The sequence below is a fragment of the Natrix helvetica genome, assembly GCF_964273705.1.
Source record: "Natrix helvetica genome assembly, chromosome: 1".
NCBI lineage: Eukaryota > Metazoa > Chordata > Lepidosauria > Squamata > Natricidae > Natrix > Natrix helvetica.
Genome location: NC_138548.1, coordinates 231,714,384 through 231,740,538, shown reverse-complemented (window position 1 = coordinate 231,740,538; position 26,155 = coordinate 231,714,384). Strand labels below are relative to the sequence as shown.

Genomic DNA, 26,155 nt, shown 5'->3' with positions numbered 1-26,155 from the left:
ACCTTTATTTTCTCTGCCCTGATGAAAATCAGCTGTCTCCGCTTGCCTAGATTTCACCTGGACGTTCACATCTGGATGAGGTCTGGCGGGGCCAGGCTGTCTAATTAACAGAACAGAATAACAAGAGCTGGAAAGGGACCTTGGAGGTCTTCTAGTCCAACCCCCTGCTCAAGCAGGAGACCCTATCCCATTTCAGACAAATGGCTTGTCCATCCTTTCAAAGACCCTTGTTGCTTCTCCCCTCCTCCCCTTTCCTGGACCCCGCAGATTTCTAACTTGCCAGTTGCCCTCCACTACTCTTCAGACCGTGTGTGTGTGTTTGTGTGTGTGTCTCTCTCTCTCACACACACACACACACACCCTCTGGGGGTGAAACTCAGCAGGTTCTGGAGAAGCGGTAGCGGACATTTTGAGTAGTTTGGAGAAGCCGCAAATACCACCTCTGGCTGGCCCCAGAGTGGGGCGGGAATGGGGATCCTTTGTAGTATCCTTCAACTGCCATGCCCGCCACGCCACGCCCGCAGAACCGGTAGTAAAAAAATTTGAATTTCACCACTGACACACAGACGTTCTAAAGAAAAAAAACCCTGAGTTGATTTCGCGCCCCCCCCCCCCCCTGTCAAGCATTCCCCTCTCCTCCTCCTCCTGCTGCCGCTGTTGCCTGGCGTGCCAGCGGCTTTCCTGTCGTGTCCTTTCCCCGCCGAGGCTGGCTCTGCTGTTTCAAAGGGTCGCCTGCCTGGCTCTGCCTCGTCCCCATTGGCCGGATGGGGCCCTCCTTCCTGTCGGGGCTGCTGATGTCAGCCACGCTCTCACACCCTTCCTAAGCTTTGCCGCCGCCGCTTCTGCTGCTGCGGCAGAACCTCCTCGGCGCGATCAGCCACGACCCGGAGCGGCGGACTCTCTCTCCGCCGGGGCGAGGCGAGCCCCGATCCAGGGACCGGGCAGACGCCGCTCCTTCCTTCCTGCCTTCCTTCTTTTCCAACGCTCGGCCGGAGAAGGCGGAGGGCGCTTGTTTACCCGCCGGAGAAGGAAACGGCGGAGAGCCGCCTTTTGTCTTGGAAGGAAGCATCTCCTTCGGCGGCGGCGGCCGATCTTCCCGGGCTCCGCTTTGCTAGCTCCAAGCCTCTTTCGCCCGGACTTCGCCTTCGGGCAACATGTCTTGAGGGCTGCGGCGGCTAAGAAAATGCCTCTGGCTGCAGCGGTCCCGGCGGATGCCTTTGTATGATCGCCGCCTTTGGCTCCCCAGCCTCCTTTCGGCGGGTGTGCAGGTTGTGAGAGGCAGCAGCGCCTGACCCGCGGTTTGAAGCTGCCAACCTGGAAGATCGGAGCAGCCGAGCCTCGCGGGGTGTTATCTCCCTCTTTCTCCCCGGGGGCTGGGTCAGCCTGCTGGATGGTGGCGGCAGCAGCAGCGACGACGTCTACGGTCCCAATTGCCAAGCGGGAGACGACCACCGGGTTAGCGCTGTAGACCGTCGGCGGCGGCTTTCCTTCTTTGCAGGATCGGGGTGCCCCCGCGGTCCGCCTTTCTCCTGAACTGCCGGTTTGCCTTGCATGTGTCGGAATATGCTCATGAAGGAGTATCGGATCTGTATGCCTTTGACAGTTGAGGAGGTGAGTGCGCCTTGCCTAATGCGGGCCGAGGAGGGGATCGCTTAAGGAGGAGGGGGGACGAGGGGAGGTAGAGAACCGTCGGCGATCCAGTGGCGATCCTTTTTCCGCGGAGTTCTTTTTATTCCTTGCAAATGCAGCCTCGTTCTGCAAGAAGGTGGGAGGGTTGTCAGGCACAGTTGCATCAGAATCTCCATTGAGAACCCAGCTTTGCTACGGAAAAAAGAAAGAGAAAGAAAGAAAGAAAGAAAGAAAGAAAGAAAGAAAGAAAGAAAGAAAGAAAGAAAGAAAGAAAGAAAGAAAGAAAGAAAGAAAGAAAGAAAGAAAGAAAGAAAGAAAGAAAGAAAGAAAGAAAGAAACACCTTTCTCTCACACATACCTTGGGTGGCCCTGATGTGGGCTGCAATGAATGTAAGAAGAATATATTTGGTTTAAAAAAAACCTCACTTAAGTTAACATTGAAAACATTCGCTCTTTCTCTCCCCCCCCCGCAATCCCCCACCCGTTCTTTCCATTCCCCAAGTTTATTTAGCTAAGGATGCTGGGACGTTTCTATTATTTAAACTTGCGTTCTTTTTAAAGCGGGGTTTGCTTGCCGCTTCCAAGAGGTGGGATAAAGTAGCCACATCATTCGACTGAAAAGCAATGCGTATCATAAACATGTGCGCGCTGCGCTAAGATGCCTAAATTGAAGCGGGTGGCGAACAAGCACGACGACGGAGATCTACATACAAGGGGCTGTTCATGTGCCGAATGCAACAGGTTTCGGGGTGTGTGTGTGTCATACCAAGCTACAGTTTTAACCAAACTGATTATAGTCGCTTTACCCGACGTAAAAGTTTGGAGGTTGTTTTATACCGTTAAACTTCAGGTTGTCTTTCTTTTGCTTCCCACTTTTCTATTAGCCTTCTCTGGTTTTGTCTGCGAAACGTGAAAGGCTGTGATCTGAATCTGGGAACAGTTTCAATTGCAGGGACTCTCTGTATGGAAAACCAGTCGATACCATTCAAGTTTCTTTTTCGTCTTTATTCTTTTTTGGCGCTGCCAAAATATATTCGGTTTCTCCCTCTCGTTCTTTCTTCCAAAATATGCCACAAGGGGGCGCGTTTTGGATAGAATTCTCTCTAGTCTAGCTAGAGCGTTGCTCTTTTCCTTTCTGTTTAATGCAGATACTGTAGGTACGGTGGGAAGAATCCTATTTGTAGATTTGGGGAAGGAGAGAGAGGGATAGGTAGATTTTTTCCCCCCTATAATAATGTTTTATTCTTGCATCCCTACATTTTTGGCTCCTTGCTAAGATGTCGAATGAGTTTTTCAGCTGCAGAAAAAACTAAATTAAATATTCTGGTGAGGCCACATTTCTTTTGCAATTTGTGTCATGAGAAAATAAAAATGCAGATGTCACTCATATCGTTCACCTTAGTCCCCATCTATATTATTTGAGCCAGTCAAAATTCAGTGCCTATGATCCATTTTGCATTTTTAATACTGGGAGGCTGCCTGGATGTTGTATGAACTTTTCCTCCAGTAGCTTCATGGTTTTTTTCCCCCTCCAGGCTCTTCCTTTAGAAAGCACCATTCTGGTAGTTAGGAGAGTTTGGCCAAAGATTCAGCAGAAGTTGCTATTTCTTAAAAATGAATGCTTCTAAACCTATGTTGTTAATGTTCCTCTTTAATTTCTCAGTAGTTAAATCTTAACACTACCTCTTCCTCCTTCCTTTCCATTTCAAAACTTTTACAGCCTGGTTGCCGGGAGCTTGTCACAATCAAATGAGACAAATGGCTGTTTACAAGCCTGACTTAAAATGTACTCTGAATGTGCAATACAGAGGACCAGTTTGATCGGGGGTGGTATTAATTTACCTTCCCTACCAATTCGCAAATGTGAGCATGGGCACATGCGCTCAGCTGTGCGCGCATGCGCTTTTGTGGAAAAAAAGGGTCTAAATGGGGATGCCACAGAGGCCGGGCAAGTGGGCAGGGCCACCCACAATTTCCACTACCGTTTTGGGCGAACCGGTCTGAACCAGTAGAATACCACTTCTGAGATATAATGGTTAAGGCAATGAGCTAAAAACCAGGAGATTGAGCTCTAATCCTGCCTGGGACACGAAGCCAGGGTCATCTATTTTCTTTCAGCCCTAGGAATAAGGCAGGAGCAAACCACTTCTGAAAAATCTTGCTTGCAGGGAAAACTGCAGGGACTTGTTCAGACAGTCACCAGGAGTCAACATTGATTCAAAGGAACATACTCCCATAGACTAATATAGTTCGGTAGAAGTAAAAAGCCAATTATCCTTTAGTTCTTTGCACAGATGTGGAAAAACATTGTACTTCCCATCCTTTCCTGACCCTGGGTAATAATGTCTGAATTTGCAAATGGTGGTTCATGCTTTCCTTGCCGAATAGGACAGGCGCAAATGATTTTTCCCTTTGGGAAACATACAAAAACGGGTTTGCTTAAAGTGAATGAAGGAAGCACAGAAACGCTCAGTTCCGATTTGGGCTTACTTGTCGCCAAATCAAAATTTTGTGTCGTATATGAATGAATGTTAATGAACTTTGGGGGCTCAAAATGTGACTCAGGAACAAAAGGTCATGGATTTTAGGGTCCACCTTTTTACAAGTAACCACGAAGGATTGTGTTTATGATTTTGCAGATGATGCAAGGTAAGATTTTACTATATTCACAAATAGTATAGATATGCCGTTCCCACTCATGGAGACATCTGAGTCCTGCTCTCAGCCCTGCTTCTAGAACTGGATCTTGAGATGTTTGTTTTATAGACTACCCATTTTACCTCCAGGTTGTAGGATTTCAGTTCTCAGTACCTACACCCAGCATGATAGAGGGATGCTAGATGACCACATGTTGCCTTCTTTCTATTCCAGAAAGCTCTTGGCACTCAGCTTGCCATCTTGGCTGCTCGCGCAAGGAGATAAAGTTCAGTAGTTGACCATGTCCTTCACATTTTGCTTAGATATCAAACCCAGCCCAGAGTCTTTACAATCATATCAAGAACGAACCCGCTAATCCTTTATGCAAATATAAATTCTCTGCTCTGGAAGACCTGTGGTTTTGAATTGTGCCCATGCTATGAGTTGAAAAATAAAGCTGTCAGCAACTGTACTCGTTTCTTCATCAAATACTGGGAAATGTATTTAAATAAGTTCCTCCTGGGTTCTTTATTTCCCTCTCAGGAACTGTTGTCACCTTCTCGTTAATGTTTGGAGTCTTTTCCCATGTTGTACAATAAGCAGTGATAAATGCACGAGTACATTATGTGACTAGGCTTATAGCAACAAGCAGTAGTCTCCCTTGGATCCTTGGTTACTAAGTTGCTTTCCTTTTATTTTATTTTTAAAAATGGCTATGAGTATCTGACCTTTAAATCATCAAGCTGGACTTTTTCCTTGAATAGTTTGTGTATTTGCTGTAATCCCCATGTGACCTGAGTCAGATTGGGATAAAATGCCAAAAGCTCAGATTTAGGCTGCTGTACTTGCTTTATGATAAAACTTCTGGTAACATTTCTTCCCAGATGGGAAGAAATATAATGTAATGTAGAACATCTGACTTTGTTAAATTGCTGTTTATATGTTGACTAAGGATCTCATCGTCAGGGATGCGGTGGCTCAGTGGCTAAGACGCTGAGCTTGTCGATCAGAAAGGTCAGCAGTTCGACGGTTCGAATCCCTAGCGCCACGTAACGGAGTGAGCTCCCGTTACTTCTGCCAACCTAGCAGTTCGAAAGCATGTAAAAATGCAAGTAGAAAAATAGGAACCCCCTTTGTCCCAGTGTTCCATGGGTCTTGGGCATTGAGTCATACCGGCCACATGACAACAGAGACGTCCTCAGACAGGGCTGGCTCTTCGGCTTTGAAACGGAGATGAGTACTGCCACCTAGAGTCAGGAACGACTAGCACATATGTGCAAGGGGAACCTTTACCTTTAAGGCTCTCATTACTTGGTTTCTACTGCTTTACTTAAATACAGATAGTCCTTGATTTACAACAGTTCATTTGGTGAACTTACAGCGGCATTGATAAAAGTGACTTTTGACCATTTTTCACACTTACAGCCGTTGTAGCATCCCCATGGTCATGTGATCAAAATTCAGATGCTTGGCAACTGGTTCATATTTATGACAGTTGCAGTGCCCTAGGGTCATGTGATCACCTAACAATTGTGGCAAGAAAGCACATAACATGGGGCGGGGGGGGAAGCTCACTTAACAATTTTCTCACTTAGCAACAGAAATTTTAGGCTCAGTTTTGGTTGTGAATTGAGAACTACATCATTGAGAACTACATCAACTGCATTCTGAGCAAATTCTGTCACTCACTGGTATTTCAAATAGGTATTCCCAACAGTGCTGGGGTTAAAAAAATGTTTGCTACCGGTTCTGAGGGTGTGGCTTGGTGGGCATGGCATGTTTTGGTGGGCGTGGCTTGGTGGGCATGGCAGGGGAAGGATACTGCAAAATCCCCATTCCCTCCCAATCAGCTGGGACTCGGGAGGCAGAGAATAGATGGGGGCGAGGCCAGTCAGTGGTGGAATTTACCGATTCTCTGAACTACTCAAAATTTCCGCTGCCAGTCTCCAGAACTGGTCAGAACCTGCCGAATACCACCTCTGATTCACATAATAGCCTCTTTAATACAAAAATACTCTAGGTTGAAAGCATTAGACTGCTTCCTGATAACTATTAATGCTTGTTTACAATAGACAAAGTCCCCTTGGCATAATTAGCATTTAGGATTGGAAAAGAGTCTGAAATAAATTTTCTCTGAAGATTTAATTGTTCCTGGTTTTTGTTCCAGTTTGTAGCATATAGGCAGGGTTTCCTCTTAACACAATTACCCAGACTTCAACTAAGTTACACAATGCTGTCTTAATTTCATGATTGCTTATAAAAATAATTTTACCCCTCGCTTTCAGAAAGCGATAGAAGAACCTTCATGGCAGCTGTCAGAACTGAGAAAAACAATTCATTATGGATGAAGCCTCACAATGAAACATGCAAACTAAACATAATTGAGGAGAAAAGGAACATAGAAGAAAATATTCAGTTATTGCAACAGATGCAATGCCTAGTATAGCAGAATTGAATTGATCAAATGATAGAATTTCATTAAAAAAGAGCCGAAAAAAGAACTTATTGGGCATTCTGAATCTTAGATGCTGAAAATCTCTCTATCTATCATCTATCTATCTATCTATCTATCTATCTATCTATCTATCTATCTATCTATCTATCTATCTATCTATCATCTATCTATCTATCATCTATCATCTATCTATCTATCTATCTATCTATCTATCTATCTATCTATCTATCTATCTATCATCTATCTATCTATCTATCTATCTATCATCTATCTATCTATCATCTATCTATCTATCTATCTATCTATCTATCTATCTATCTATCTATCTATCATCTATCTATCATCTATCATCTATCTATCTATCTATCTATCTATCTATCTATCTATCTATCTATCTATCTATCTATCTATCTATCATCTATCTATCATCTATCTATCTATCTATCTATCTATCTATCTATCTATCTATCATCTATCTATCTATCTATCTATCGTCTGTCTGTCTGTCTGTCTGTCTGTCTGCAAAATACCACTCATGCAGCATCACGAAATCTCCAAAACCGTAAAGCCTACAAACTTGAAATGTGGCACATATGTTCCTCTTGGCTTCTAGGTGCTCGCCAAGAAAGGATTTTTCTAAATGACCATCAGATCATTAGTGTTTCTTATATTATTATTAACATACTCTAATGCTAAGGAGTTAGACGCTCTACTCCTCCTTCTCACTTGAAAAGAATTCTGTTCCAACTGTCACTTGGGCGTGGGCTTGACCAGTGCACTTTACTTTACTTTTACTTTTATTTAATTTATAAACCGCACCCTCTCTCCAGAGAGACTTGGGGCGGTGTACAGTCATTTTTTAAAAACACCATATAAATACATATAGATATAGATGGAGGCGGCGGCATACAAACTGTACAATAACAATTAAAATTAAAAATTAGAAATACATTAAAAACTACCCCTAGAAAACTACCCCAGAATAAAATAATTGCTAGGAGGATAAAGATGGAACTATAAATGGGCTAGGCCAGCCATTTGGAACAGGTGGGTCTTGAGTTTCTTACGGAAGGAGCGGAGGTCAGTAGTGGTTCTGATATCGGGGGGGGAGGTCATTCCAGAGGGTTGGGCCCATCACAGAGAAGGCTCTGCTCCTGGGCGCCGCCCGTTGGCATTGCTTGGTGGACGGTACCCAGAGGAGTCCCTCTCTGTGAGAGCGAATTGGTCGCAGGGATGTATGAGATAGGATGCGATCCCGCAGGTAACTAGGTCCTGTGCCATGGAGCGCTTTAAAGATGGTGATCAACACCTTGAAACGCACCCGAAAAACCACAGGTAGCCAGTGCAGCTCATGCAGGAGAGATGTTATGTGGGAGTATCTCGTACTCCCCATGATAGCCCGCGCGGCCGCATTCTGAACCAGCTGTAGTCTTCGGGTACATCTCAAGGGGAGCCCCATGTAGAGAGCGTTGCAGTAGTCCAGGCGGGACGTCACCAGCGCATGAGTGACTGTGCGAAGGGCGACCCGGTCCAATAGGGGGTGCAATTGGCGCACCAGGCGGACCTGGTGGAACGCCCCCCTCGCCACGGCTGCCACATGGTCATCCATCAACAGCCGGGCGTCTAGGAGGACGCCCAAATTGCGCGCCCGCTCCACGGGGGGCAATTGCTCGCCCCCAATGGCCAGCGATGGAGTCCACTGGTTGAACCGGGGTGCCGGTAGCCACAGCCACTCCGTCTTGGAGGGGTTGAGCCTGAGTCTGTTGTCCCCCATCCAGACCCGAACGGCCTCCAAGCACTGGGACATCATTTCGACGGCCTCGTTGGGGCGGTTTGGGGTGGAGATGTACAGCTGCGTATCATCAGCGTACAGGTGGTATCCGACCCCAAAACCACGGATGATCTCACCCAGCGGCTTCATATATGTGTTGAACAGGAGGGGCGAGAGGACCGACCCCTGCGGCACCCCACAAGGGAGTGACCTCAGGGTCGACCTCTGCTCCCCTGCCAACACGCATTGCGTCTGGTCGGAGAGGTAGGAGCAGAACCACCGCAAAACGGTGCCCCCCACTCCCATCCCCTCCAGCCGGCGCAATAGGATACCATGGTCGATGGTATCAAAAGCCGCTGATAGATCTAATAGGACCAGGATAGAGGAACATCCCCTATCTCTGGCCCTCCAGAGATCATCCACCAACGCGACCAAGGCCGTCTCCGTGCTCCGGACTCATCCTGCCTGTGGGCTGGGAGTTTAGACATTCTACTCCCCCTCCCCACCTGAAAAATGCTCTGATGCTAAGGAATTAGGCTAAGGGAGAGAAGGGGATAAGATAGGAGAGGATCAATGGGGCCAGGCAGAGTGAGAGAAGGGGATGAGCTGGGTGGTATGAACTCTTGAAAGAAATGAGATGCTTGATGCAAAGCTTAATCGTCTTCAAGATGTCTTAAACTGACTACTGGTGGTGTTGCAGGTTGGCTAACTATGATAATTTACGGGTAATCTTTGACTTATGACCACAGTTGAACCCAAAATTTCAATTGGTAAGCAAGTCAGTTGTTTTAATGAGTTTTGCCCCTTTTTATAACCTTTCTTGTCACAGTTGTTAAGTGAACCACTGCACCTGTTGCATTAGCAACACCGTTACGTGAATTTGATTTCCCATTGACTTTGCTTGTCAGAAGGCTGCAAAAGGTGATCACATGACCCCCGGACAATGCAACCATCATAAATACATGCCAATTGCCAAGCGTCCAAATTTTGATCAGGTGACCACAGGGATGCTGCAATGGTCATAAGTGTGAAAAACAGTTACGCCACTTTTTTCAGTGCAGTTGTAACTTCAAAGGGTCACTAAATGAATGGTCGTAAGTTGAAGACTACCTGTACTTGGTGACATTCTATGTTGGAGAATGGACTTAACTCTTCCGTTTTCCCATTCTTAGTCTTATACTGTACCTTAACTGGCCCATCAGATTAATAATAATAATAATAATAATTTTTATTTGATTAGCCGCAACCCTCTCCCGAAGGACTCGGGGTGGCGTACAATCAAAACAAATAAAAATACACATAAGACAAACATATATACAAAAAGAACAGAAACATATACATATGTGCATGGAGGAGAGTTGACTTATAAGTGAAAGACAATTAAAAACACATTGACTCTCTTCCATCACTTTCCAGCTATAATCATTTGGGTCAATACAATACAATACAATACAATAGTAGAGTTGGAAGGGACCTTGGAGGTCTTCTAGTCCAACCCCCTGCCTAAGCAGGAAACCCTATACCGTTTCAGACGAATAGCTATCCAACATCTTCTTAAAGACTTCCAGTGTTGGGGCATTCACAACTTCTGGAGGCAACTGTTCCACTGATTAATTGTTCTCACTGTCAGGAAATTTCTCCTCAGTTCTAAGTTGCTTCTCTCCTTGATTAGTTTCCATCCATTGCTTCTTGTTCTACCCTCAGGTGCTTTGGAGAATAGTTTGACTCCCTCTTCTTTATGGCAACCTCTGAGATATTGGAACAATGCTATCATGTCTCCCCTAGTCCTTCTTTCTCTTAAACTAAACATACCCAGTTCCTGCAACCGTTCTTCATATGTTTTAGTCTCCAGTCCCCTAATCATCTCTGTTGCTCTTCTCTGCACTCTTTCTAGAGTCTCCACATCTTTTCTACATCGTGGCAACCAAAACTGAATGCAGTATTCCAAGTGTGGCCTTATCAAGGCATTATAAAGTGGTATTAACACTTCATATGATCTTGATTCTATCCCTGTTAATACAGCCTAGAACTGTGTTGGCTTTTTTGGCAGCTGCTGCACACTGCTGGCTCATATTTAAATGGTTGTCCACTAGGACTCCAAGATCCCTCTTACAGTTACTACTATTGAGCAAGGTACCACCTATACTGTACCTGTGCATTTTGTTTTTCTTGCCTAAATGTAGAACCTTACTCTTTTCATCCGGTCAGAACTTCTCCTCAGCTTGGTTTTGTTATAAAAATGGCAACCTTTGTAATCTATTTCCAATTGACCTTGGGAAGTGATCAGTGGTGGGATTCAAAAATTTTTACTACCGGTTCTGTGGGCATGGCTTGGTGGGCATAGTTTGGCTTGGCGGGCACGGCGTGACTTGGCGGGCATTGCAGGGGAAGGATACTGTAAAATCTTCCTTCCCTCCCCACTCCTGGAGGATAGATGGGGGCGGGGCCAGTCAGAGGTGGTATTTACCGCTTCTCTGAACTACTCAAAATTTCCGCTACTGGTTCTCCAGAACTGGTCAGAACCTGCTGAATACCACCTCTGGAAGTGATAATAGTTCTATTATTTGCAGATAATAGTTCTGCAAATTATTTAGGTAGGGGATCTTTCAAACTTCGTCTTTAATTCAAGGAAGTAGAGGTAGATGGGTTTTTCAAAAGGATTTAAAAAAAAAATCTATTCCCCCCCACCACTCCTTAACCTTCCATCTCCCTCAGAGAGAAGGACTCATTGATATTTCTGTTTGCCAGGTACAAATACTCAAATAGGGATTCATGTGACATTGGCATATCTTTTTGTTATTCTTGCATGATATATTGGCAATGTTCCATGATATTTTTAGGATGCTGCAAACTTTTTTCTCCCTTTTGATCTGCTCATTTTTTATTTCAAACGTGTTTTAGGTTGACGACAAGCTGCCAGCAAGAAATACTCTAAAATTCTCTTTTGCTGGGTGTCTGTAACTATTACGCAACCCACAAATTATTAAAGTCACCTTTGCACGAAAGTTAAATTTAAGCCCTGCAGAAATGGAAGGTGGTGAGACTCTTGATTATTGCAAAGTCTGCTGCAATTTTCATATCTTCCCATGTTGTACAATATCTGCATACAAAAGGGTACATAACTAACTAACGCTTGCCCTTGGAGAAGTATATAGTCCTGTCGCCATCTGGTATCATTCTGCCTTGAAAGCTGCTATGAAGATTATAAGTAGGTTTATGGCCAAAATTGAGCCCAACATTTCTGTTGCTATGTTAAGTGAGTTTTGCCCCATTTTATGACCTTTCTTGCCACAGTTGTTAAGCGAATCATTACAGTTGTTAAATTAGTAACCCAGTGAATTTGTCTTCCCCATTGATGCCGCAATGGTTGCAAATGTGAAAAACAATCTTAAGTCACTTTTTTCAGTGCCATTGTCGCTAAATGAACTGTTGTAAGTCGAGGACTGTCTGTACTTAATTTCAATGGAGGAACACATTGCATTGAACTCAACTGCTCTTTTAACTTCTGCTATTTACCCATTGAGAAATCCATTGTAGCAATGCTAAGGTGTGTGGCAACTATGTTTACTACGTTCTAAGAGAGTGATGGCGAACCGTTTCGGCACCAAGCGCCCAAACCAGAACGCCAGCTGGTCATCGGGTTTCCAGCGCTCCAGTGCACTCGAAGACAAGCTGGCCAGCGCGCATGCACGACCCGGAAGCCAGAAGAGCGGCTAACGACAGCGCACATACCCCTAGAGAGGGCTCTGCGTGCCACTTCTGGCATGCGTGCTACAGGTTCACCAAAGAAATGTTTCATTCAAAATATGTTTTAATGTGTTTTGCACTCTCTTTTTTTGAGAGTCTTATCTTTGTATTGACTTCCTTTTGACATCATACACGTCAGCACTGCAGTTTTCAGATTCAGATCTCTCTCTTGTTTGATTAATTCATGCCTAAGCCTTAGCTATAATATTTCTGCACCCATACAAATGAAATGATACTCCACCGGGGGGGGGGGGGAGGGAACCAAGATCCCTACGGGGATTGAAAGTCTACTTTATTTCGTCTTATATATTTCAGGGGTGATATCCATTTCATTATGGATTTTGATGCTAAAATTGGCATTTCTATACGCCCCCTAGTTTTGAGACACAGAGAATGGTAAACACTGAGATTAGACAAAAACGAGATAAAAGAATATAATGTGATAATTACCTTATTGGTTGTCGGTATTCAAAAGCAGAACAGAGCAAACGTCCAATTTCCCCCCCCTACTGTTTTGGGGTATCTTAGTTACAGGCATACTTTGCAAGAGAAGCTGAGTTTCATCCATCTCATATCTTTCTTTCGGGAAAAGCACAGAATAGAATCAATCTGCTGTAGTAGCTAAAATATTGGATTAAGAGGGGAGGTTCATTCTGTAACTGTTGCTGTGGTTTGAACCAAGTAGGAGAGAGTGCATGGAGAGAGAGAGAGACAGAAAGAGAGACAGAGACAGAGAATGAGAATATCTGTCTCTCTCCATCTAGTTCTATCCCTATCCCTATTTGACAAGCAAAGTCAATAGGGAAGCCAGAATTACTTAACAACCATGTTTCTAACTTAACAACTTCAGAGATTCACTTAACATCTGTGGCAAGTTAGGTTGTAAAATGGGGCCAAAGTCACCTAATAACTGTCTTGCTTAGTTAGCAACAGAAATTTGGGGCCCAACCGTGGTCGTAAGTCAAGGTCTACCTATAGTTATGCTTGGAGGTCTCTAGTAGATTTCATCTATCAGCAATCGCCATCTTAATCTTTCTGGTTGGTTTGAATCAGCAAAAACCATCCAGCTCCATTTTTGTCGCTGGTATAAGCAGGCCTGCATTGAACTCTTGCTCTGCCCCACTGCCCTGACCCTGGACTCAAATGAGCCATTTCTCACTCATCACCTCCTCTGCTCCGACCTACAATCCTGGCTGCAGCTGTTGGAAAAAATGCTCCTGCTTGTAAAGCAGGGCTATCAGGCCATCTTCACAGCTTTTGGGAGGAGGGGAATTTATACGCAGAAAGAAGGAAAAATTGATGGCTGGGCAGCTTTCTCTTCCTACCAACTCATATTTCCCTCCTGCAAAACAGCTTCCACTAAAAGCTATTAATAAACAGTTTTTAATTCTACCATGAGTAAAAGGAAGTTGCATAGACATACCATTGATAAAAGGGTTCGTTAGGATATAAATAAGTAACAAGGTATACAGCCAGAGAAAGGAGAATTGAACTTTAATTCTCAGTTTATCCACGTAGCACCATTCATAGTCACCCATTAACAAACATGACAGTGAAAATGTATTCCGTCTCGCACGAGTGCTGCCATCTGTAATTGGGGAGATTCTGAGGAGCAAAGCAGCATCCTAGTCCCATGTGATTTACAACCAACCCAGGTGGCCAATTTAAATGCAGCCCTGGAAATCTCAAATCGAAGCAGGTTAATATATTACAGGTAGTCCTCGACTTAAACAGTTCCTTTACTGACTGTTTGAAGTTACAACTGCACTTAGAAAAAATGACTAAGGAAGGTTTTTCATAATTATGACCAGAGGTGGCATTCAGCAGGTTCTGACCAGTTCTGGAGAACCAGTAGCGGAAATTTTGAGTAGTTCAGAGAACCGGTAAATACCACCTCTGACTGGCCCCGCCCCCATCTATTTTCTGCCTCCTGAGTCCCAGCTGATACGGCAGTGAATGGGGATTTTGCAGTAATCTTCTCCTAGAGTGGGGTGGGAAAGGAGCAGTGGTGAAATTCAAAATTTTTTACTACCAGTTCTGTGGGCGTGGCTTGATGGGCATGGTGTAGCTTGGTGGGCGTGGCAGGGGAAGGATACTGCAAAATCTCCATCCCTACGCTATTCCAGGGGAAGGATACTGCAAAATCCCCTTTCCCACCCCACTCTGGGGCCAGTCAGAGGTGGTATTTGCCAGTTCTCTGAACTACTCAAAATTTCGGCTACCGGTTCTTCAGAACCTGTCAGAACCTGCTGGATTTCACTCCTGGAATGGAGATTTTACAGTATCCTTCTCCTGCCACGCCCACTAAGCCAGGCCCACCAAGCCATGGTACACCCACCAAGCCACGCCCACAGAACCGGTAGTAAAAAATTTTGAATCCCGCCACTGATTCTGACTATTGCAGCATCCCCCTATTCATATGCTTGACAACTGACTCACATCAACAGTAAGATGGGTGGCAAATAAATTTAACAAATAAATAATAAAATAAATAAAATTATGAGGTGATATACTCAGAGAGTGATTAGTGGGGCTATTCCGAGTCATCATTAGCAGTCTTTGTGTGAATTAAGTCTAAGTATAACAGCATTATAGGAGAAGTACCACCAAAGGAATCACATTTCAAAAAAGGTTTTCCCACTTGGGTGCTCTCCAGATGAATGGGCTTTAGCTTCCATTATTCTCAATGACAGCCATGCTGATTAGAGAATTTTTGGAACTTTAAGTCCAGATCAATACCAGGGGGAAAAAGCTAAAATACAAATAGGCAGCCAAGCATAAGATGTGTAAAGAATGAAACTCTTCTGCATCGCACGTATAATTTGCTATATAAATACCAAGACAGTCTTGCCTGTTGAAGCATATGTGTGATATGTGTAAATTTTGTGTCACCATGCCAATAATACATACAGGTGGGCCTCACAACCATTTCTTTAGTGACTGTTTGATGTGACTGAAAAAAGCGACTTATGACTCTTACGGCATCCCCGTGGTCACATGATCAAAATTCAGACACTTGGCGACTGCATGTATTTATGATAGTTACAGTCTTCTGGGATCCTGCAATCTCCTTTTGTGACCTTCTGACAAACAAGATCAATGGGGAAGCCAGATTCACTTAACAACCATGTTATTAACTTAACTGCAATGATTGACTTAACAAATCTGGGAAGAAAGGTTGTAAAATGGGACAAAATTCATTTAACAACTGCCTGGCTTAGTAATGGAGGTTTTTGGCTTAGTTGTGGTCGTAAATTGAGGAATGCCTATATTCCCTTTAGTTTCTTGAATTTGTTAGAATAATGTATAGATATCTTAAAGAGGATCCAATTATATTTTAGTTAATTACTTCTTCTATGATAAAGTTAGATATTTGCTTTAGCTGAACTGTTAGCCAACATCAAAGTGAAAATCTTTGGTGTTCTCTAAAATAGTGAGAGATTTTAGAATGCAGTACTAATTAGGATTGCTTTTCTCATTAGTAAATGAATTGGAGGGATATTTTGATGTGACAGTTTGTGGATTAATCAAGATTTATTATTCTAGCTCTAAATAATATGGGAGTATAGTAACAATTTTTATTGAAATTATGCATGTAATTTTATTAAGGATTAGTCTCCAAATCCTTTTTTCCCCTAAATATCGGTTTGAGTCTTTCTTAGAACTATGCTTAAAAGCAATCATGCATTAGACAAAACACAAACAGAGACAAAAATATGGAATAATGGGACTCAGATTTGTATTAGAAAGGCAAAGTGCATCTAATCCAGACATTAGACAGTATTTCGATATTGACAAGGGAGTAATCCTGCCCTTTTATCCTAGGGCAGTAATGAGTAGTAGTAATTTTTATTGCTAGTATTGTTTTAAAATGTTTTATTGTTGTACATTTTTTGAATTATAAGCCACCCAGAGTCTTTTACTGAGATGGGTGGCTATAAGAAAAGAAAGAAAAAAGAAAAGAAAAGAAAGGAGGGAGGGAGAGAGGGAAGGAAGGAAGGGTGGAGGAAGGAAGGAAGGGGAAAAGGAAAGAAGCTTTTAAGATATGAAATGCATTGTTGTTCACTTGGCATCCGTGCTTTATAATAAGGGTGAAATGCCATTATCAGACCATTAGCTGAACATGTCTGACTCCCAAGCAACCACTCCACCTCCTTCATCTCTATCCTGAGTATAAAAGAAACATGGAGTTCAGATGTGGTTGGAGAGCTTTGCCAGATCAGACGACCATAGCACCGTATAATTCAAGTTCAGAATGGGACAACTTGCCATAGCCAACTTGCTGGGCCAACTTGCTGTAGGACAACTCGCTGCGGGACAATGTAACAATTCTATTTAATTATTTAAAATAAAATAAAAATGTTTTCATTTTTGCAATTCACGTGCCATTCTGGTCCCTCCTTTTCTAGCGAGTTTTTCCCACAGCAAGTTGGCTGTGGCGAGTTGTCACGCAGTGAATTGGCCACAGCAGATGGGCCATGGCGAGTTGGCCGTGAGGAATTGTCATAGACCCATTCAAGTTAACATCACAATCTTCAAGTTGGCATTGTTCTCGCAGGTATCGGTATTCAGGATTAAAGAAAAGAAACTACTGCAGTTAAGCGTTGAATGTTTAAAGGGATTTTTAAAAAGTTGCATTTAATGAATTATAATTAATCAGCTCAACAAATGCTCTCCCCCCCTTTCAGTTAAGCACCTCAGGATGTCCCATTCCCTTCAGCCCAATTCAGCCTTCTGTAAAATTGATGTCCTTCCAATGTCTTGGAAGTACAATTCAGAATGGCTGAGGGCAAGGAAAGCTGAGAGAGGCCTTCTGAATGACACTACAAAGAATGGCCCTAAATTATGACTGTATGTATGTATGTATGTATGTATGTATGTACGTATGTACGCGCACGCGCGCGCGCACACACACACACACACACACACACACATATATATATATATATATATATATATATATATATATATATATATATATATATATATATATATACACACACACACACATACACACAAACACACACACACATATGTTAGTCATTCCTAGACAGGGTGAAGGTTTTACAGGTTTCTTTTCCGGCAGCCAACACATTTCTCTAGGTAGCCTCAATTCCCTATCTGCAGGAGAAAGAGAAAAGCTGATTAGGAGTAGGAATTTTCCACCGCTGTAAGGCCTTAAAATATCTGCCATTTTACATGCAGGCATGGGAAGTGTTACATATTGAGACTGGAGCAATAGGCTCCACCAAGATCCTCCATTCCGGCAGGAAAATACTCAAAACCGATTGGCTGAGCCGTCTGACAGCTCCCTATAAAAGGGCTAGTGGTCAGACAGGCCAGGCCAGCGCTGGATCTGTACATAGTTATTGAATAAAGAGCTGTTTGTGGTCACTGAAGCACTGTCTCATCCTATCTAACAGGAAGGTTTTCTATAAGTGTCTGTCTGCCAAGGCCACATTAGTCTAACAGTGAAGGCCTCCAGGCTAGAAAGCAGGAGACTGTGAGTTCTAGTCTCGCATTAGCCATATAAATGAGCTATGTGACTTTGGGCGAGTCGGTCCCTCTCAGCTCAGCCCACCTCACTTGTATATAACCAAAGAACAAACATCACTCCTTCCAGCACTGATGATGTTACCTAGTTTAGTAATAAAACATCTACAAGAAAACAAGATCAGAGAGCATCAAGGACTCCACAGTTCAGCCCTTGGCCACAAATATTCTCTCCTATTAATCCTGGAATTGTTTGTCTGGAAATAGCTTGGCTGTTGAATTGCAGCAAGTTGCTTGCATTCTTTTTAGGCCATTGGTTTGGATTAAGGTGTGTTCTTCCACCGTGAAGAAACTACCGTGGCAGTTTGATCGATATTAAGAAAACTGCTCTTCCAAAGGTGATTGGTAATACCTGAAGGAACTCTGCTTCAAGTATCTAGTATGGAGACGGACAACTTTTGTTAAGCCTGTAGATTTATTGCAGCTTGCCTGGCTGACTCATGGAAACTATGGGGCTTTGAAGACTTCCCTCCCCCTTCCTCTAATCCCTGTATTATCTACCCCCTTCGTCTTCCCAAAGGCTGAAAAGAAGTTGTTGGGAAAACCAAACAATTGCTGAGTCTCCGAACATTCCTGCTAGAGAACTTGTAAGCCCAGCTTTGTTTTAACTCCATGCAGGATGGAAGAAAATGAGTGACATGGAAGAGGGTTGATTCTAGTCACGGAACAAGGTATTTCCTCCTAAGCATCCCTTTCCCTTTTTGCTGCTTACTTCAGGTAGATGACTGGCAAAATCTGATCTATAAGCAATGTCCCATGTTCTTTGCTCCATATGATTTAGCTCCTTTTCTCCCATAGAATACTGTAAAAAATCCATTCCCACCCCACTCCAGGTGAAGGTTACTGCAAAATCCCCATTTCCTCCCGATCAGCTGGGAATCGGAAGGCAGAGAAGAGATGGAGGCAGGGCCAATGAGAGGTAGTATTTACCGGTTCTCCAAACTGCTCAAAATATCTGCTACCGGTTCTCCAGAACTGATCAGAACCTGCTGAATACCACCTCTGATATAGTCGTTCCTTTCAAAAATTAAATAAATGAAGCAGAGATATATTTGGCAGACAGAGTGAGGAAGAAGTACCTGACAATCGTTGCTTTAAAAATTCAAGTTAGCTATTATCAAATTGATTCTTATCGAGTGCAGTAATTTTCATTGGACAAACTGGAAGCATGAACGAATCTGGATTTTGATCCAGAGTCCTAATGTATTCAGAATTAGGAGACATGTTTGAATTCAAATTTAATATAAAATCTTGTTTTTGACTTTGGGAGTGATCTTGCTGGAACACCAGGACTGATGCATATTTTATCTTGGCTGTTGTTTTAAAAAATAAACCTGTTTGGGGTTTTTCTGTTTGTTTGTTTCATTCTTTTAAATGGTCTCCTGTTTGTGGCAAAATTCCATCTCTCTTGATGAAGTCAATATTGTATTAAAAACAACATATAGGAAAAAATAGGTTTAAGACATGATATTTACTTGTTTTAATCATATGTTTTGGAACAAACCATGGGTCCTGGTTCACATATCACTCACAGCCAAATTGCATTTGTGACATAAACATAGTGTGTGAACTCAACCACTAATTAGATGCCCTCTTTGAGCAGGAATTCGTACATTGCAATTATGATGTCAACTTGCATGTAAAAAGAGATGCCCTGAATTAAGGTCACCATTTGGCGACTTCATGGGCAGAACTATTCAGTCTTCATGCCTTTGTCCAACTCTATTATTCTGTCCATTCGTTTTCAGTATTATGAAGAGTAGGCCTTAATATTAATGACATTCATTCACATATATAGCCCATCCCATTTAAACTTGAGATTGTCAAGTTGAGGAATTGAGCTAAATTCTTCTGAGATCCTATATATTTTTGTGATTTACAAGATTGGCACCATCAGAATGTCTTCATCCAGTGTGGGGACTCAAGAGAACTTATTTTTCACCCCATCCACGGGGAGCTCCAAACTCTGTTCCACATAAGGTGTATAAACATCATACTATACTTTACTTCCATGTTGGAAGCATGAGGCACTCCCATGGTGAAAGAATCAACCAGCGACATCACCATTGCCAGGATACACCCACTTGGGGGCTCTCCTCTCATTAAGTTGCCCACCAAAATGGTACCTAAGAAGGTTACAAATGGGGATCATGTGATCCCAAGAGAGTGCAATTGTCATAAATACATGCCAGTTACCAGGTAGGCAAATTTAATCATGTTGTCGTGGAGCCACTGCAATGTCATAATTGTGAAAATCAGTTATAAGTCACTTTTTCCAGTGCCATTGTAACTTTGAACAGTCACTAAATGAATGACTGTAAGTTGAGTATCTGTATACTTCAACTCCCAGAATTCCTGAGTCAGGATGGCTTAGGAATTCTGGGAATTGAAGTCCACAGGTCATAAAGGGGCCATAGTTCCCCACCCCTGCATTGGATGAAATGGAGCTTGACTCTCTTTGAAAACTTGCTGTCTTAAAGTAACATGTACGAATTAACCTGGCTGGTTGCCTCTTCCTGACTGAGCCACCCAAAGTCCTCTCTCTGGTTAAATATCTCCATGTCTACTCCTTCATTTGTGCTGCCTCTGGGAATGTGCTTCGCCTCACCAGGTCCCTCCCTCACTTGAGCTCTGCTTTTTCTCTCACTGTTCTGGTGGCTGTGGCCTCTACTACCCCCCCCCCCCCTCCAATATCTTGGAAGTTTATTCTCAGCATACAAGTAAACATTAAAGCTATCATTCCTCTTCCATACCTTGCTTGGTTGATGCTTTTCTCTGCCACTGCAGAGAGAAAATCCTTGCGGAGCACAAATGGTCTGGTCCCTATTGCTGGTAAAACCTCCATTTTACCCCTAAAGTGCTTTTCTCTCCTTGCTCCAGAGGTGGGTTCCTACCGGTTCGGTCTGGTTCGGCCAAAACAGTAGTGGTATGCCGGCCTGGGTCGTAGAACCGGCAGTGACCCAGGCTGGCCATGCCCCCAAACCAGTTCCCCATTCGCCGCCGTCGCCATCTTTTTGGGGAGTTCTGCGCACGGGCAGAACAATTTCCATTGAATTGTGTGTGCGTGCGCAAAGCGCGCGCACAAAGGAACCAGCAGTAACGCCGGCTAGAACCCACCTCTACCTTGCTCCTTTTATTTTTAAAAAAATCCCCCCCTCCTCTCTCAACATCCTTGCCTTTCTGGCCAAATTTCTGCTGTGCAGGCACCTTCTCGCTTTGCTTCATCTCTTTCTCCCCTTTCTTTCATCAATGTCTGCTCTCAGTTTTCCACTAAATTTAATTTTGGCTCTCCTCCTTGGAAAAAAACCCCCATCCGTCTTGAAGACTTTTTGACTTTCATTTCTTTTCTGTTTGTGTCTTGCCACAATTCTGGTGGCACCTACCAAGCAGAGGGTTGCCCAAATGGACCCTCTACAGCAGCATCTGGGTATCAGAGCATTAGATTAATGAGGCATCTGGGTATCAGAGCATTAAATTCACAGGGTACAGGTAGTCCTCGACTTACGATCACAATTGAAGCCAAAATTCCCATTGCTAAGCAAGGCAATTGTTAAGTGAGTTGTGTCCCATTTAAGGACCTTTTTTGTCACAGCTGTTAAGTGAATCACTGCAGTTCTTAAGTGAATCACAAAGGCTTTAAGCAAATCTGGCTTTCCCCATTGATTTTGCTTGTCAGAAATCAGCTGGGGAGGTTACAAATGGTGATCACATGACCCTGGAAATGTTGCAACGGTCATTAGTGTGTAAACTCATCATAAGTCTCTTTTTTTAGTGTCATTCGAACAGTCACTAAACAAATGGTTGTAAGTCAATGATTATCTGAACCTTTTTTTGCCCTTGTGCCATAATCTATACCTATGTAATGTTTGATTTGTCTTTCGGTAAGCTATTTATTCAGTAAACTATTTAGAGGGACTTGGTGGCTCAGTGGCTAAGATGCTGAGGTTGTCGATCAAAAAGGTCGGCAGCTCGGTGATTCAAATCCCCAGCGCTGCCTAACAGAGTGAGCTCCCATTACTTGTCCCAGCTTCTGCCAACCTAGCAGTTCGAAAGCATGTAAAAATGCAAGTAGGAAAATAGGGACAACCTTGGTGGGAAGGTAACAGCGTTCCGTGCGCCTTCGGCGTTTAGTCATGCCAGCCACATGACTATGGAGACAGCATGGACAGCGCTGGCTCTTTGTCTTTGAAACAGAGATGAGTACCGCCCCCTAGAGTCAGGAACGACTAGCACATACTGTATGTGCGAGGAGAATCTTTACCTTTACTTTAAGCTATTTATTGCTCTTCAGAACAGAGGCGGATGAGGGGAAGCCAAATGTGTACATGCTGATTGCTGAAATCTTCATTCATCTTTTCTAAAATCATTCAGCTGTCTAAAGCCTTTGCCAAGAAGGCAAAAAAAAAAAAAAAAGTAGAAAAGATGCCGTTATCTACAGACTGTATCTGGCTACCAGTAGTTATTCAAAAACATCACTAATTTCTGGGCAAATAGCTACTATTTTGTTGACCATAAACCTTCAGGTTTTAGCAAATTATTTGGAGGCACGGGGGCAAGGGGATTTGGATAGCTAGTGCCGCAGAAACAACATTTTCAGCCCTTACGGAAGCAATGTGGCACTGAAACCTGAGTGGTTTTTCATTAGACGGAAGAAGGCAGGCCCCGAGTATCAGATAAATGCTTTGCCAAGCAAGTCAGCAGAAAAAGACTGTAGTGTATAACTCCAGAGAAGGAGTTAGTCTGTAATCAAGGGCCTAGTTGCTTAGACTGAAATCAAAGATGGAGGTTTATAAGCTCAGATGAAACTCACTGATCCCTTATATCACCCGACTATTTTACAGGGGCCTCTTGTCCTTTGGATTAGCATGTTGTGGCAACCCATCCGATTTTGTAAATTGTGACTACAATTTACATCCTCGATTTACAATCATTTATTTGGCGATTGTTCAAAGTTACCACAACGGTGGGGAAAAAAAGTGACATGACCATTTTTCACACGATCATTGCATATCCTGATGTTCCCTGGGTCAAAATTTGGACATTTGACAACTGATATGTGTTGACGATATTTATCAAGTATCCTAGGGTCATGTGGACAAGGGCCCATTGAAGCTATAGCTCACATCCTGCTCAGGCATGAAATCCTCTTACCTTTGCTCCCGGTTTGCAACCGGGTTTGTGCATGTGCACGGCATGTGCTCACTTCACTCACGCACAGCACTTCTGCGCATGCACAGAGCATCTGTGATGACGTCTGGGCAGGTGGACAGAGCGTCCCGCTGCCACCACTACCGGTTCGCCCAAACCGGGGCAAACCGGCAGAATACCACCTCTGATCCTGCTATACTGCGTCTTCTATAAGAACTCATGGACTCAATTTATAACACCCCACCTAATAAAATATCTGGGAAATACTGATCTGTTTAATGTGCAACTGCTGTTATCAGATCAGTACAAAGTAGTTTATCTGAAAGTGTCCAAATTCTGTTATGCTGTTTGCAAAATTAGACAGACTAACTGCCTACTGACAATCCACCACCAATCACAATACATTATTCTGTCTATTTTCTATTTTTTGTTACTATTATTGTTTTTAATGTTTTTACTTGTAATGCTGATCTGTAATAAAAATTGATTGATTGAAATGAATGCATGAATGAGAGCTGTAGAAAGCCAGGAGTTTCAAGTTCCAGCAAAAGGGGTTTCTTCTGTTAAGTTTTGGTGAGTGCTACTATTAAATCATAATAAAGACCATAAGAAAAGCTTAGCGCCAAAGAATTGAGGCCTTTGAACTATGTGCTGGAGAAGACTCCTGCAAGTCCCTTGGACTGCAAGGTGTTCAAACTACTCAGTCCTAGAGGAGATCAATCCTGACTGCTCTTTGGAAGGCCAGATCCTGAAGATGAAACACAAATGAGAAGGAAGGACTCAGTGGAGAAGAGCCTAATGCTGGGAAAGATTGAGGGCAAAAGAAGAAGACAGAGAATGAGGTGGCTAGATGGAGTCACTGAAGCAGTAGGTGTGAATTTAAATCAGTGCTTCTCAATTATTTTCTGTCATGCCCCCCCCTAGGAAGAAGAAAACATTTCGCGCCCCCCCCCCACGCGACTGTAAATAGTATCATTTGTCTATAAAATTGTTATAAGTACACCTCTGCATAACATAGCACACGGGTCTTTCCTCGTCTCCCACCGTAGTCACATGCTTTCTTTCCTCTTTCCCTCTTACTTGTCTATCCTTCCTTCCACCCTCCCTTCCTCCTTCCCTTCCTTCCTGCCTCCCTTCCAGTTCCCTCTTTCCTCTTTCCCCCTGCCTGCCTGCCTTCTTTCCCTCCTGCTTATCTATGCTTTCTTCCTTCCTTGCACCTCCCTCCCTTCTGCCTGCCTGCCTTCTTTCCTCTTTCCCTATCCTCCTATCCTTCCTTTCTCCCTCCCTCCTTCCCTGCCTCCCTTCCAGTTCCCTCCTTCCTCTTTCCTCCTGCCTGCCTGCCTTCTTTCCCTCCTGCTTATCTATGCTTCCTTCCTTCCTTGCACCTCCCTCCCTTCTGCCTGCCTGCCTTCTTTCCTCTTTCCCTATCCTCCTATCCTTCCTTTCTCCCTCCCTCCTTCCCTGCCTCCCTTCCAGTTCCCTCCTTCCTCTTTCCTCCTGCCTGCCTGCCTTCTTTCCCTCCTGCTTATCTATGCTTTCTTCCTTCCTTGCACCTCCCTCCCTTCTGCCTGCCTGCCTTCTTTCCTCTTTCCCTATCCTCCTATCCTTCCTTTCTCCCTCCCTCCTTCCCTGCCTCCCTTCCAGTTCCATTCTTCCCTCCTTCCTTCTGCCTCCTTCCTGCCTGCTTGCCTTCTTTCCTCTTTCCCTCCGGCGTGTCTGCTTTTCTTTCCTTCCTTCCACCTCCCTTCTGCCCTTCTTCCCTCCCTCCCTGCCAGCAGCTCCTCCAGCATCCCAGCTGGAAGCAGCAGCACAACAGTCGCCGTTACCAGGGGCGAAGGGGTGGCGGTGGCAAGATCGGGCGACCGCCGCCCCTTTGTCCCTTCCCCAACAGTGGCTGTTGCGCTTCCGCTTCCAGATGGAATGCTGGCAGTGGAGCTGCTGGCGGGGAGGCGAGCTACGCGTTGGCGAAGACGGGCGGTCCCATGCTTCCCTCCCTCACACCCCCGCCCGAGAAGGCTTCTTGCACAGCTCCAGCCCGCGGCTCCAATGAAAATCCAGTCCGAAGTGCTGCCACTTCCAGGCGGGATATATTATGCCTCGCCCACGCCTTCGCCGCCGTTGCACCCAGATGGAAAGGGAGCCTTCGCGCCCCCCTTTACAGAGCCTCGCGCCCCCCCAGGGGGGCGCGCCCCACTATTTGAGAACCGCTGATTTAAATGGACTCTGGGGGATGGTAGAGAACAGGAAGGCCTGGACAGGAATGTTGTCCATGGGGTCGCGATGGGTTGAACACGACTTCGCAACTAACAACAACACTATTAAATCACTGTTTAGTGAAATAAGTTTCTCAACCTCAAAGATTCATACTCTCAGCAGAAATTCACTCAATAATTTTGCTACATATCTCTCTCTTGGAAACCTTATCTAGAATTGTCAAAGAACTACCCTTTCTCTATGAGCTCCAGGCAGTATTTAAACTCTTCTTTCTATACTGTAAAATATATTTACCATCGGAAGACTTGAAAAACCAAGTTAAGGGTAGATCATCACAGAGAAAATCTCTTTATGTGTTCATTACAAATAAAAAATGACTTGATGGCACACAATCAAAGGATATTTAAGACCAGTGAAAGAAGTTTACTAGTTCAATTGCTTTTTTATTCAAGCCTAATTCCAGGACCGCTGAGAGGATTAAGTGCTAGAAGAAGACTAAGATGGGCCCCCTCACCTACACATGGAAATATAAATCAATAATGCCATAATTGTACATTTATTAATTACATTCAAACATACTTGCAAATATATTAAAAAGGGGACCATAATACACATTAATATATAAACAATAATGAAACAATATACATAAGCAATGAATTTAATACTAGATTGATTACAAGCTTGTAACAGTTATTATAGTTGAGATGTAATGGCATTTATATTCTGCCAAACAAAGCTGCTTTCCTAGCCTTTTTCCTGGAAAAATTGCGAATCACATCATCAAAATCAATCATTTTTTAAAATTAATTGTTCCTCATATAACTCTTCCAGAACAGCACTGGCATAGCTTAGTTGCCCAAATTACCATATTTTTTGGATCATAAGACACACCTTTTTGTCTCCCAAAAGGGGGGTGAAAATGTCTGTGTGTCTTATACATAAACATTGCCAAAGCCCTGCCCACCTGCCAGCCATTTTTTGGCCTCTGCGCGCCCTGCTTT

The 26,155-nt window shown here is 43.7% G+C and overlaps 1 protein-coding gene across 1 annotated transcript in view; it reads left to right on the top strand.

Annotated features, from left to right (window-relative positions):
- The first annotated feature begins 804 nt into the window (after positions 1-804).
- Positions 805-26,155, top strand: part of PITPNC1 (phosphatidylinositol transfer protein cytoplasmic 1) — a 179,204-nt gene continuing 153,853 nt past the window's right edge. Inside the window, exon 1 of the mRNA XM_081934410.1 lies at positions 805-1,611. Coding sequence (XP_081790536.1) covers positions 1,552-1,611 — 60 coding nt within the window. The 5' untranslated portion in view covers positions 805-1,551. The remainder of the gene's footprint in view (positions 1,612-26,155) is intronic.